Source organism: Pristis pectinata, chromosome 7 (assembly GCF_009764475.1).
Source record: "Pristis pectinata isolate sPriPec2 chromosome 7, sPriPec2.1.pri, whole genome shotgun sequence".
Taxonomy (NCBI): Eukaryota; Metazoa; Chordata; class Chondrichthyes; order Rhinopristiformes; family Pristidae; genus Pristis; species Pristis pectinata.
Genome location: NC_067411.1, coordinates 85967178 through 85981638, shown reverse-complemented (window position 1 = coordinate 85981638; position 14461 = coordinate 85967178). Strand labels below are relative to the sequence as shown.

The 14461-nt window shown below is 43.7% G+C and overlaps 1 protein-coding gene across 1 annotated transcript; it reads right to left on the bottom strand.

The window, feature by feature from the left end:
* Positions 1–218: 218 nt before the first annotated feature.
* Positions 219–11046, bottom strand: tmed7 (transmembrane p24 trafficking protein 7). The gene is made up of 3 exons (XM_052020101.1): positions 10881–11046; positions 3863–4108; positions 219–2232 (listed from the first exon to the last, which is right to left on the bottom strand). Exons 1-3 carry the CDS (start codon positions 11031–11033, stop codon positions 1996–1998), a joined length of 636 nt encoding a protein of 211 aa, XP_051876061.1. The 5' UTR covers positions 11034–11046; the 3' UTR covers positions 219–1995.
* Positions 11047–14461: the final 3415 nt, after the last annotated feature.

Below are 14461 nucleotides of genomic sequence, written 5' to 3'. Positions count from 1 at the left end.
AGTGTTTCACTGGATATTCATTCTTACCTTTTTTTTTAATGCTTATTTTTATAACCAAATTGCATGCAGATCATGAAGCAAAGCCTTAAAATTCATCGACTCAATACACATTTTTCATTTATATTTGCCCTACATTACAATTCCAAACAACTGATGTATATTCAACTTACAGTAAATTCACTTGTAAGTTTAACATTTTTCAGAACTGGAGTCAGATGCACAACTTTATTTTTTTATTATTGTCCAATTTCACAGAGTCTGTATCTTACATTTACCAATAACCTTCCAATGCAGGTTTACACTGAGGTCTGAAAACTGAATGAAGTGGAATTATAGTGTGGGGTCCATTTGGTTAGTGGTTTAAGCTACAAGATTTAATACAAACAAATGGTTATCAATACAATGTCTTGTATTTCAATAATTTATGCATTTGTAACAAATCCTGTGTCTTCATTCATACAAAATAAAACTAAGCCCTCATTGCTTCAGAATTTACAGTGCAATATGAACATGTTTAATTAAATGGAACAGACTACAATGTTTGACACAAGAACTTAAACTAAGTATACATTTTAAACAGTTACTATTCAATTAGAAGTACTGATCTGGTTTGTAATTCTGGCAAATGTACTGCCACAATAGGTTTTATAGTCATAACTAAGCTTGCACGATTTATAGCATACAACAAATGTCCATAGGTGTAGTCACTCAAACTGGATGGATAATGTGCAAGGCAAATCCTATTATTCAAATGGGTAATCACATAAATGTCAGGTGTTGGGAGATTCCAGAAAAAAAATCAAATCAGTGCACCATTTCAACTTACAAATCTTAAGCGCATCAATAGAAAGAAAAGACAAAACCTAATTAAAGCTCCTAATGTTTCCCAATTAGAACAATGACATTTATCATAGACCTGCCACCTTCAATACATCTGTAACTGCATTTAATATCCATTGATTACAGAGTTTTAGATACATATTGATTTCTGGCCTTTATAAGACCCGTGGGTTTTTTTTTTAAAAAGATGTGACTTAAAATTTCACTTTAACTCAACCAATGTGAAACTTGCCACAGACAATTTACTGTTATCCCCTTTACAATAAGCAGAAAAAATTTACACCCTGGTATATGTAATAATCCCAATTTCCTCTTTTAATCCTTACAGGTTTGATTTACTCAATACTTAGCAAATTCATACAAGACAGACATACACGACGCAAATGAGCTTTCACAAAACTAAAGTGGAAACTGGCAAGTTTATTATAAAACAATATCTTCCCTTGGAAATTATGGTTTTCATGTCACCAACCTTTTATAAATGGCTGTTCCATTGTAGATATAGCTATAGGAGAGAACTAAAAATTTAAGGGGCACCTTAATAGGTAAAACATGTACATGATGTAACCTGACTAGATTTCAAAATACTGTCATGTTGCAAATCCAATGAACAAGGTACAAAAATTGCTTCTCAATGCAAAGAAAAGCAAGCTTAAGAAATACCACAGTATTTCCACTGTTACATCACAAACCAAGTGACAAATCAATTAAATTGCAGCTGATAGTTTAAGATCTCAAACAGTCGTTGCAGCTGTGATAAGTGATCCTCTCCAAACTTTAAAATAGCTTGGATGTATTGAAAACTCCATAGATCATATTTACACGAAAATTATTTCAAAGGATCTGATGCATCACTTCACTACGTTCAAGACGTGTGAACAATGAATCATTAATCTAAGCAAAGTTAAATGTCAATGGCTTTGCCATCTGGTGGACACAGCCTGTGATGCAGGTAACTGTTGGACATCCAGCTAATTCAGCTGCAGTAGCATTGCAATATTTCAATCGGAATATTTACTCTAGTGAACAGTCCAAAGGTGAAGAGAAAATAGTTTCAATAAGGATTTAAATCTTAATAGCATTCCTGAACCTAATAATCAAACAAGTCAGTGAACTGAAAACTGTTAGGTACTGCTTTAAACTTGAGGCTACCCGTTATGAACCAACACGTGAATAAGTGGTTCTTTTATCTGAGAAGAAGCTCCTGAGGAGAACCACTTGCCCAAGACTCACAACCAATAAGATGAGAGCTTCTCCTATGGACCAAAAAGCAACTCTTGAATTCAGGTCCTCAGCACGACTTCGCCCCTGTGCTTCCCTTAGACGGAAATGGGTTTGATAATCAATGACCGACTTCATGGCTTCATGCATCGTGACACAAGCAGACTCCATCTGATTTATTATTGAAAGTATAAATATTTTGAAAAGAAAATGTTAGTTCTAATGTAACATTCATTTCCATACATCAAATTTCATCAAGTACACCATTATATCCTTCACATTCCCTAAACATTGCTCACTTGATGTAGTACCTTTTGCTAGTTATTCTTTCAAGTCTTGCCATTTCTGTTGTCACAAATATTAAATGTAAATTTTGGGAGATGTGCACAAATATTTTTCCTAATGTATTCTGAACTAGTAATCAAATGGATGACACACTAGTGGAGCAATTAGTGCTGCTGCTTCAAAACTCCAGTGATCCAAGTCTGATCCTGACATCAGATGCTTACTGTGTGGAGGCTGCACATCCTCCTTGTACCATATGGGTTTCTGCCAGTTGCTTCAGTTTCTTCCCACATTCCTTTGATGTGCTGGTGGGTTAACATGGTGTAGGCAAGTGGCATGCAAAAGAGAACAAGTTACAGGGGAAAGGGAAAGGAACGGTACTGCTCTGCTGGGAGCTGGTATGGACTCAATGGCCTCCTCCTGTACTATACTGAGTAAATACACAAAATTTACATATGAGCTCAGCCTCATTTGGTGTAGTTATTTCCAATGAGTTTTCTCTCATATCTGCTCAGAGGAGCTTTTACTGCATATTAGTCAATAGATTGGGGAGAATTATTTGGAAGTATAACATAAGATTAAGTTTTAATTACAGCTGAACCATTGAGCAAAGAACAGCTAACATCTATTCATAACATTCACTGGCAGATAATGCAGAGCAATTCCACAGGTTAAAAGATTGTGGAACAGTACCTCTTTCAACTTCGCATTATAGCCTTCTTGACTCAACAGGAGTTCAACAATTACAGTTAATGATTCGGGAATTCCTATTTACACATTTCTGCAGCCAGTTGTTTCTTATTTTGTCCCTCACTTTGCCTTGTACCATAATTCCTTTTTATCATTCAGCAGATTCTACATCCCTTTTATTCTTTCCTTTCCCTTCCTCTGCATCTTAAAAATGTTCTCCATCATCCTTTCCCAGTACAATACGTCACTAGCCTTAAAATACTATTTCTGCTGCATGCTCTAAAATAAAATGCATTAAACAGATTCCTTCTCACCTTATCTACCAAACTATCTGACATCCAAGAAACCATCAATATGAATTCAAAACAGAAGCTTTGTTAAACCTAAATCACAAGTCACCTTTCTTAAAGAAAAAGGATCTCAATGACCAATGTCTTTAGAAAGAGGACCGATCAGCTGCTTTTCATTCTGCCTCCTTTAAATCCACAAGTAGACAGATGAGTTAAATAGAATCCCTGCTTCTGATTAATATTTTAACATTTCATCCAAACCAAACTCAACTTTGGGGGTTAAAGTTACCCTCAGGATTTTTAAAACTTTTGTAAGGAAGCAATTAAGGTAAAATCTGGGAGGAGCATTATTGGCTTGGATTAACAAAGTAGATCACTCAATTTGATGAGTCAAGTTATTAAAAGTACCACAATTTCTTCTCACAGCTTATATATACTATAATTTATAAATACTTTTGGAAGTTTATCATCCAAATTGAAAACACTGTATTCAACCCAATAAATCTATTAAAAACAGACAAAAATCCCTTTCATACCTGAGTCAGTGCTGACACCCTGTTTTCATTGGGGAACAAGGGGGGGTCATCCCCAACTTGGAAATCAAAGTAAACGGTTTTGTGAGTGAAGGTGGAAAATTCATTGCTGAAACAGAACTTGTAAGTTCCATTTTTTGCAGCTGTGAAGGTGAAACTATCATATTGTTTCTTCATCTCCTTGTACAAAACAGCACCATCAGCATCTTCTAACCGACAGTCCACATCATAATGGCCACCAGTGATGACCTGTTAAACACACAAAAATTCAAGAATTTAGAAGACCAAAATTCCCTAGGCAATGTCAAAGTAACAAAAACAAAATGCACGTGTTTTCCACTTACTATAAAGACTCAGCGACAGGTCACAATTTCAGTTAAATCAGGTTACTATATAATTTATGAAAAATAAAGAAAAACTGGAGATACTGAAAGTCTGAAATAAAAACAGAAATGCTGGAAAGATTCAGCAAGTCAGGCAACATCTGCAAAAAGAGAAATAGAGTGAATGCTTCAGGTTGAATGCCTTTTGTCAGAACTGGGAGAGTCCAATTAGGTTTAAGTTGCAGAGAAGCAGTGGGAGGGACGTACAGGACAAAGGGAATTTCTGAGTCTGCAGATACTGATGCCCTTTTTGCTATCACTGATGACAAAATTGGGAAATGTGCCACATCTGCACAAACCAAACCAAATGATGAACTCTGGTCACTGTGCATGCTGCCCTTTCTGGAGTGTCAGTGCTGCAAAATTCAGATATGCAGAGACTGGAGTAAGCACATATTCCACAAAATGATTCTGCAATGTCACAATCTTCACATTCAAAATATTTAAAGCTTAAGCTCTAATCTTCAAAGATCTGGGAATAAAGGGATGATAACTTGCACATTAAACCAAAGCAAAACTTAGCACTGGAAATGCCTTGTTTCTCGCTGCTTGATAAGCAATGAAAAGGCTTAAGGTACCTCAAGTTCTTTTCCCCAAGTATGTTGAATGGTTCGGAATTTAGCAAAATATAGGCCCAGAACCACATTCAAAGCCTTCAGACTTACATTGAAGTGCAGATTTATTTCTCAATTCGACTATGGCATAAATCTGGTGAACATGAGCTGCTTCATTTTCCAAGGTTTTGACTCAATTAGAAGGATGATATTCTTTGTCATAAACTTCAGCTGACAAAATAAGACACCTTGTCTCTTCAAAATGAACTTTGTAAATTTCCCCAGTATCCAACCAAGCAGTTAACATTCACAGCAAAAGAAAAACAATGTGACCTAACAACTCTTGAGATCACATTTGGTGCTAAACCCATTTGTAAAAGAGGCTCACTTCAACACACACATGGTCAAATAATGCACCAGCATGAATGATGAAATTCACTCTCTCCTTAAAAGCAGAGCCAAGACCAGCCTTTATTACTGTGGCTAACGTACAGAATAGGCATCCTATACAAATTCCTCTTAAATAAAAGCAAGTGGGTTTAAAATAAAGCAATAAGCAGCTTATAAAATATCACACTAGCCTATGACTTCCTCCAATGTGATGAGAACTTTTCCAAGCTAAAGAGAATTATACACTTGCACAATCTCCAGGCAAGCCTACACAGTATTCTTCTACTATTTTCAATCACTTTATTATAAAATGTACATGGAATACTTAAAGCTGGATCAGCAGTATCTCAGGGCTTTCATCAATAGCCACATATTACTCACCATACAGGCAATGTATTGCAAATCATTTTTAAAAACCTTTGGAAAATACCTGCTGTAAAGCTGACATGCATGTGGCAGTTTTCACTGTAGGGCCTTCTTTGCTGAACAGCAAAAGGGGTCCATGTGATTGATTTAACATTGTACAATTGCCAAAAATGATGAATGTGTCATGCTTTTTCATTTTAGTTTCTGCTTGTGACTTTCATACCCTGTCAAAAGTTGTAACTGGATTTTTAAAATTGTGCTCTGAAATCCAACAGGTAATTTTGGCAATAACTACAGAAATAACAATACCACAGTTTTTATAAATTAACTACAGTATTTCCTCCCTCAAGATCTTTTTACATAATCATGCATACCTTTAGTTTTTCACTGCATCCCACCAGAATTTTACTTTTCCAGCTTTTTTTCATGCTAATGAGCAGCACATCTCACAGAAAAATAGGACAGGTCAGTAATCAAAAACAGCAGAATGTAAATTCTATTGTGAATAAGGGATAACATCAGCACAGTAGCTGGGGACAATCTTGGCTCTGCAGAACTGATATTTCCTTTTGACATGAGACAGCCAATCAAGTTTACACTAGCTCTCCAGACAATCCCATTCCCTTGCTTATTTTCCTATAAGGTATTCTCTTTAACGTGTCCATCAACTATCCCCCAATTTTCTTACCACCCATGTATACTAGGGGTAATTAACAGTCACCTAACCACACATCTTTGGGAGGTGTGGTAAAAAAAAGCACCCAAGGGAAACCCATGCAGTTACGGAGAGAGTAGACAAACTCTAGACAGCACTGAAGATTGGGATCAACCCAGAATGCCAGAGCATTAAGACAGCTGCACCATCATGCTGCTGTGGAGGGGGCCATTCAGACAACTATGGCCATGTTGACTCATTGACAAATCCCAAGTAGCTGATGACCTACACGTCAGAGTTTTGAAAGAGGCAGCTCTGAAGATAGTGGATGCTCTAGTTATCATCTTTTGAAGTTCTATACATTCTGAAATGGTTCCTGCCAATTGGAGGATAGCAAAGAATTACCAACATACTAACCTAACATTGGTGGGAACTTGCTGGAATCCACAAAGATGTATCCAATAAAATACCCAGAAAATAGTAAGATTGTGTAAAGTCAGCATGAACGATAAGAAAATCATGTTTGCTTAATCTATTGGAGATGTTTCAGGACATGACTGGTGGGTTAAGAAGGAACCAACACGTGTAGCTTTTGATAAAGTCCTGCACAGGAGATTAGTCAACAAACATAAAGCACACAGAATTGGGGAAGGTGGTGTTAAAATACTGACATAATGAAAATAGTGAAGTGGGAAAAATGGGTCTGTCAGGTGGGCAGGCCATGACTACTGGGGTAGTACAACAATCAGCACTTGTCCCAAGCTGTTTATAATTGATATCAATGATTTGCCTAGAGAACCAACGGTTACATTTCCAAGTTTGCTGTTGAAGCAAAACTAGGTGGGATTGTGAATAGGGAGGAGGATGTAAAGAGACATCCAGGGACACAAAGCTAAGTGAATGGGGAAGGACATGAATACAATGTGGGAAAAATGCAAAGTCATCCACTCTGGTGCACAAAACAGAGAAGCAGGTTATGTTGTAAATGAAGACAAATTGGGAAATGTTAATGTTCAAAGTGGCCAAGGTGTCCATATATGCAAGTCACCAAAAGCCAATACACAGGTGCAGAAACGCAAATGCCATGTCAGCCTTTATTATGAGAGGATTTGATTACAAGAGTAAGACATTTAACTGCAATTATATAGGGATTGATTACTGTTGTACAAGTTTGGTTTAATTAAAAATTGGTGTGTTTTCCATTGAGGATGTGCAAAAGATTCACTAGACTAGATCCTGGGATGACGAGGATCCTGGGATGACGAGGTTTGTACTCTCAAGTTTAGAAGAATGAGAGAAAATCTCATTGAAACTTACAGATTTCTTTCAGAGCTTGACAGACTAAGTGCAGTAAAGTTACTTCCTCTGGCTGAGGAATTTAGAACCACAATCAGTCTCAGAATTCGGTGTGGGGCATTTAAGACTGAGATGAGAGGAAATGTCTTCAATCAGGTGGTGAATCTTTGGAATTTCCCATCCCAAAGGGCCGTGGAGGCTCAGCCTTTGAGTTCATTCAAAACAGAGTAGGACAGATCGGGGACAGTGCAGGAAAATGGCACGGAAGTGGAAGATCAGCCATGATCTTGCCGAATACTTGGAGGGCCAGATGACCTAACACTACTTCTATTTCTTGCATTGTTATCTTGCCATGGCTCAAATTTAGAAGTGAACAAGAGCTGAAAATCAAAGTTTTTTTTTGTTTTAAAATGCTGGAAACATTAGGTTATGTCAACTCAGCAGAGACAACAAAAAAAGGTTCATAGTTTGACACTTCATTGGAAGCATCCAACCTGACGCCTCCACTACGCAATCCAGTTTCAGTACCTGTATTTATTTGAATTGAATTTTTGCCTAATGATATGTGCACAATATGCTCACAAGGACTGAACTGATTCAACATGTATAACATTAACCTGACACAACACATAGCAGAAATTTAATTTTCTTCTATGCTATATTAGATATACAGATTGAAACTTTCTAGTTAATCTGCCACCCTTAGGGTCACAGTAATTTCCCACGATCATCTTCCTCTGAGCAAGAGAACTGTTCTTTTGAAGCATACACACTCCCCAAGTTATGCAGGGGATCCGAGAACTGTCCATAACCCAAAGTTTCTAAGTTGGAAATGCTGTTGGCTGAGTTTGCGAGAGTTCCACAAGTTAATTAGATACAGATTAGTATAGATCTTAGTTAGATATAAATATGTACTACAGGTTCAAAACATGCCAGGCAACAGAATGCCAGACCAGACAGTGTCAACCTGCATTTAGCAATGCACATTTAAGCCTTCCTTCCCGTTATTCTTCAGTTACAATGAACTTAAACCAAATTGAAAAGGACAGGTATCCATGAGAGAATGCCCAATCTCATCAGCTATCTTGAGTACAATGTATACCAGTGTACAGGGAGAAAATTAATACCAAGCCCCTTCATTGGACCTGCAATCCCAAAGAATCTCATGTTACACATAATCTACCCAAGAATGGCATCATGCCTCAGACTTACCTCCTTCAACCACCAACACTCCCCTCCTCCCTCTGCCTGTCTGCTCCAGGTTCCCCTCCCAAATGCCCCCACTCCTTTTCTCTCTTCCCAGTCCCCTCCCTCACCTCTACATCTCCTCCCTCATGAAACCATCACCCTCTCTCCAATCTCCCTATCTTAATTTCTTCTTTCCCCATCAAAGTACCCTTCATGCCACACCTCTCCAGTTTTCACCTTCCCTCCCCCCTCCCTCCAACTCGCTGAAGCCCCCCTCCCCCCTCCCTCCAACTCTCTGAAGCCCCCCCCCCCTCCAACTCTCTGAAGCCCCCCCCTCCCTCCAACTCTCTGAAGGCCCCCCCTCCCTCCCTCCAACTCTCTGAAGCCCCCCCCCCTCCCTCCAACTCTCTGAAGCCCCCCCTCCAACTCTCTGAAGCCCCCCCTCCAACTCTCTGAAGCCCCCCCTCCCTCCCTCCAACTCTCTGAAGCCCCCCTCCCTCCCTCCAACTCTCTGAAGCCCCCCTCCCTCCCTCCAACTCTCTGAAGCCCCCCTCCCTCCCTCCAACTCTCTGAAGCCTCCCTGCCCCCCTCCCTCCCACTCTCTGAAGCCTCCCTGCCCCCCTCCCTCCCTCCCACTCTCTGAAGCCTCCCTGCCCCCCTCCCTCCCTCCCACTCTCTGAAGCCTCCCTGCCCCCCTCCCTCCCACTCTCTGAAGCCTCCCTGCCCCCCTCCCTCCCACTCTCTGAAGCCTCCCTGCCCCCCTCCCTCCCTCCCACTCTCTGAAGCCTCCCTGCCCCCCTCCCTCCAACTCTCTGAAGCCTCCCTGCCCCCCTCCCTCCCTCCAACTCTCTGAAGCCTCCCTGCCCCCCTCCCTCCCTCCAACTCTCTGAAGCCTCCCTGCCCCCCTCCCTCCCTCCAACTCTCTGAAGCCTCCCTGCCCCCCTCCCTCCCTCCAACTCTCTGAAGCCTCCCTGCCCCCCTCCCTCCCTCCAACTCTCTGAAGCCTCCCTGCCCCCCTCCCTCCAACTCTCTGAAGCCTCCCTGCCCCCTCCCTCCCTCCAACTCTCTGAAGCCTCCCTGCCCCCTCCCTCCCTCCAACTCTCTGAAGCCTCCCTGCCCCCCTCCCTCCCTCCAACTCTCTGAAGCCTCCTGCCCCCCTCCCTCCAACTCTCTGAAGCCTCCCTGCCCCCCTCCCTCCCTCCAACTCTCTGAAGCCTCCCTGCCCCCCTCCCTCCCTCCAACTCTCTGAAGCCTCCCTGCCCCCCTCCCTCCCTCCAACTCTCTGAAGCCTCCCTGCCCCCCTCCCTCCCTCCAACTCTCTGAAGCCTCCCTGCCCCCCTCCCTCCCTCCAACTCTCTGAAGCCTCCCTGCCCCCCTCCCTCCCTCCAACTCTCTGAAGCCTCCCTGCCCCCCTCCCTCCCTCCAACTCTCTGAAGCCTCCCTGCCCCCCTCCCTCCCTCCAACTCTCTGAAGCCTCCCTGCCCCCCTCCCTCCCTCCAACTCTCTGAAGCCTCCCTGCCCCCCTCCCTCCCTCCAACTCTCTGAAGCCTCCCTGCCCCCCTCCCTCCCTCCAACTCTCTGAAGCCTCCCTGCCCCCCTCCCTCCCTCCAACTCTCTGAAGCCTCCCTGCCCCCCTCCCTCCCTCCAACTCTCTGAAGCCTCCCTGCCCCCCTCCCTCCCTCCAACTCTCTGAAGCCTCCCTGCCCCCCTCCCTCCCTCCAACTCTCTGAAGCCTCCCTGCCCCCCTCCCTCCCTCCAACTCTCTGAAGCCTCCCTGCCCCCCTCCCTCCCTCCAACTCTCTGAAGCCTCCCTGCCCCCCTCCCTCCCTCCAACTCTCTGAAGCCTCCCTGCCCCCCTCCCTCCCTCCAACTCTCTGAAGCCTCCCTGCCCCCCTCCCTCCCTCCAACTCTCTGAAGCCTCCCTCCCTCCAACTCTCTGAAGCCTCCCTCCCTCCAACTCTCTGAAGCCTCCCTGCCCCCCAACTCTCTGAAGCCTCCCTGCCCCCCTCCCTCCAACTCTCTGAAGCCTCCTTCCCTCCCTCCAACTCTCTGAAGCCTCCCTGCCCCCCAACTCTCTGAAGCCCCCCTCCCTCCCCCCAACTCTCTGAAACCCCCCCTTCCTCCCTACCTCCCTGACCCTTCCATCCATCACCCACTCCGTGCCCCCCCCAAACCCAACGCAGCCCCACCTGGAACTCCAGCGTGCACTTGGTGCCCTGGACGATGTCCTCGTAGAAACACTGCTTGGCGTTGTCGGGCAGCTCGAAGGTCAGCTCGGAGCCGCGGAGCAGCGGCCACAGGAGCTGGGCCCACAGCAGCTGCAGCAACAGCCGGGCCCACATGGCGGCTCGGGCTGGGCGTCCGTGTGCGGGGCCGGCGGCCGGGGGAGCGGAGAGCCTAGGACCGGGGGAGGGGGGGCACCGGGCAGGCTCCGTCCGTTTGAACGGTAACCGGCCGCTCCCGGATGTCGGGGCGCAGGAACCAGACGTGGCAGCGCGGCCCCACCCGGATGTTTGACCTCTCACCCCCCCGCGGCCGGAAGGGAACTCCACGCCTGCGCAGTTCAGTGGAGAGCCGGCAGGTGGCAGCAAGGTGAGTGTGCGGGCCGGGGGGGTGGCGAGCCCCGTGTGTTCGTATAAAGCCCCGAGTGATCATATGAAGCCCTGTATGTGCGTATGAAAGGCCTCGTGTAATCATATGAAGCTCTATATGTTCATGACAAGTCCCATGTGATCATATGAAGCTCTTTGTGTTCATATGAAAAGTCCCATGTGATCATATGAAGCCCTGTATGTTCATATGAATAGCCTTGTGTAATTATATGAAGCCATATATGTTCATACGAAAAGCCCCATGTAGTCATATGAAGCTCTATGTGTTCATGACAGGTCCCATGTAATCATATGAAGCCCTATGTGTTCATATGAAAAGCCTTGTGTGATCATATGAAGAGCTCTGTATGTTCACATTGCAGTCGTGTATTCATAGGAAGAGTGTGATGTGAAAAGTCCCGTGTGTTCATATGAAAAGTCCCGTGTGATCATATGAAGCCTTGATGTTCATACGATGAACCTTGTGTGTTCATCAGAATCAGGTTTATTATCACTGTCATATGTAGTGAAATCTGTTGTTTTGTGGCAGCAGTACAGTGCAAGACATAAAGACATAAACATATCTATAAGTTACAAAAATAAGTAAATAGTGCATATGAATAGCCCTGTGTGTTAAATGAAATGCTGATATTCATAGAATTATCCTTGTGTGTTCGTCTGGAAGTGTACCTGAACCCCACCAAGAAAGCCTAGCACGCACACCGGCAGGAGCTGGATGCAAAAGCTTCAGCACTGGACAGGACGGTTCCAAGTATCTTCCTACGGGGGCAGAGTGCTGTTCGTAAACCAACAGTTAACCCTCATGCCGGTTGGTCACTTTGGTCCTGCTCTCTAATTTTGCTGCCAAGGTCCTGAAGAAGCTGGTGGATCCCTTCTGGGGCAAGAGGAAACACTGGATCTCTGCCACAGTTCTGATTCTTCCAGTTGAGGAGGCGGTCAGTCGCCAGTGTGTCCATACCCAGCTGATGATCCTCTGCCTTTGGACGCTGCAGAGGTACCTCTACATATAGCATCCTTCCCAGTGGCATGTGCTGGTGACATGTTTCTTCTGCCATGGACACTGCCTTCAGGATGACACACAGGCTGCACTGTGCTGCGCTGCAGGAGTTGCCTTTTACTGGGATCTTTTCAGAGTCTGGGACATGGTCGCCTCCAGTCAGAGTGCTCTCCCATCAGTGGAGGGAAGCACTGTGGCTACTGGGACAGTAGAACAAAGGGAAAGACCGAGTGTTGGAGGAGGGAGCTGCAATGTGTATGTTCAAGAAAAGTAGTCATGCATCTGAGTCATTTTCCTAAATACGTTGTTTGATTCATTTGTGTTTGTCAAACTTGAATAATTAATTTCAACATTGCACATTGTGCTTTATTTATTAATGCACTGTGCAAAATATTTAATGATTCTATTAATGCTTTTGAGACTTCCATTTTTTTAATGAAGTGTGGGGGCTTTTCTGTTTGCTCAGGGCTCAATAAATCTTAATCTCTCTTTGAATTCATGTAGCAAATGTATATACTTCTGTGGACAATAATTGTTGCTTTAATGCTGCCAATCCTTTAAAATTTGTGTCATGTCATTAACTATGCTCTGACTTGCAACTATATGTGTGGGTCATTGCAGATGAAGTCTGTTTGGAAGAAAGCCATGGTAAGCATGATTCCTAGCATGTAAGCTCTATCATTAACAAAGAACATTTTTTAGTTTTTATCAACGATTTTCCAGTGCCTTAGAGAAATGAATGAGAGAATTTTTTATTTATTCATTCTCTGGGATATGAGTTTTGCTGGCAAGGCCAGCATTGTATTTCCTATCCCTAATTCCCTAACTTCTCTTGAGAAGATGGTGTGAGCGACCATACTGCACTACTGAGTCTCTCTGATGAAAGTGCTCCTTTGGTGTTGTTGGGAACAGACTTCCAGGATTTAAAAATAGTGATGAAGAAGGAACTATTCATTTATAGGAATCTCTGCAGCTGGACAACTCACATCAGTTTGCAGATTTCGTTCACAGGAAATGAGAAAGTCAAAGTCAAGTTTATTGTCATATGCACAAGTACATGTATGCAAAACTTACTTGTAGCAGCATCAGAGGCACATAACATCAGATACACAACATTCGCAAGAAAAACATAAATTATACAATTATAGAAGGAAAATACTGTTTGGTCCTAAATGAAATGATGCAGTTGGTAGTGTACCAACCAAGATGTGTTTGGTGACTCTCAAGGAGAAACTTAAAACCAAGTTCCTGTCCCGCTGAGTGAGATGGGTGAACTGCTCAGACAGCTGACCAAGAAGGATATAGAATGGAGTTGGACATGCAGGAGTAAATGGTCAAATGAGTCAAGGAGACATCCCTAGCAGAGCTGAGACTAGAGGTAAATGCCTCAGAGAAGGGTCTTGAAGCATTGGTCTTGCGGGAGGGTCATGGAGGCATGTTACGTACAAGTTGAGGAGCCATTTGCTGGGAGAAATTTCACCAAAACACAGATGGGAGAACATCACTGGACAACATCACCTCATCTTCCACAGAATAATGGGAAGGCAGAGAACGCAGTGACAGTGACCAAGTAACTGTTGACGAAAGTTAAGTTACTACTGTCAGATCCCTCCCTGAGCATCTTAGCCTTCCACAATACCCCAACTCAAGGGATAACGAACTGCCTTGTGCAGAGACTTATAGGTAAATGCACTGGAGCTCTACTCCCAGCAGCAGAAAGACAGATAGACCAGGAATCCAACGTGCAGGAATATGAGAGGGTCAAAAGAAGGCAAGCACACCGCTGAGGTCCCATGGACCTGCCACCACTAAGAGTAGGAGTCATATCAGAACAATACCAAGCATAGGGGGAGGCAGTAGTGACCCTCCATACACAACACACCAGATCATTTGATGGTGTCCCATATCAGAGGAGTAGGAGTCACCTCAGGAGAGGCACTAATGAGGCTTGTTTCATTGAAGGAAATGTGGAGGTACTGGAGGATGCACCAGGAAGCTGGAAGAAGTGAGCACCAGAGCTCAGCAATAGGCTCCCACATACCACAAACTGTTAGGGTCAGTCCATCCACCAAAATACCAGGAGGATTTAGTGCCAAAGTCAAGCACACAGAGGATGGCTGAGAAATAAATGTTCTGTTGAAAGCTCTGTCTCTGTTGCTTG

Excerpts from the sequence above, each read along its gene's own strand:
- tmed7 (XM_052020101.1), bottom strand. The coding sequence starts at position 11,033 with ATGTGGGCCCGGCTGTTGCTGCAGCTGCTGTGGGCCCAGCTCCTGTGG. Across the intron at positions 4,109-10,880 it reads AGTGCACGCTGGAGTTCCAG|GTCATCACTGGTGGCCATTA; the intron begins GTGGGGCTGCGT and ends TGTGTTTAACAG. Across the intron at positions 2,233-3,862 it reads GGGTGTCAGCACTGACTCAG|ATGGAGTCTGCTTGTGTCAC; the intron begins GTATGAAAGGGA and ends ATAATAAATCAG.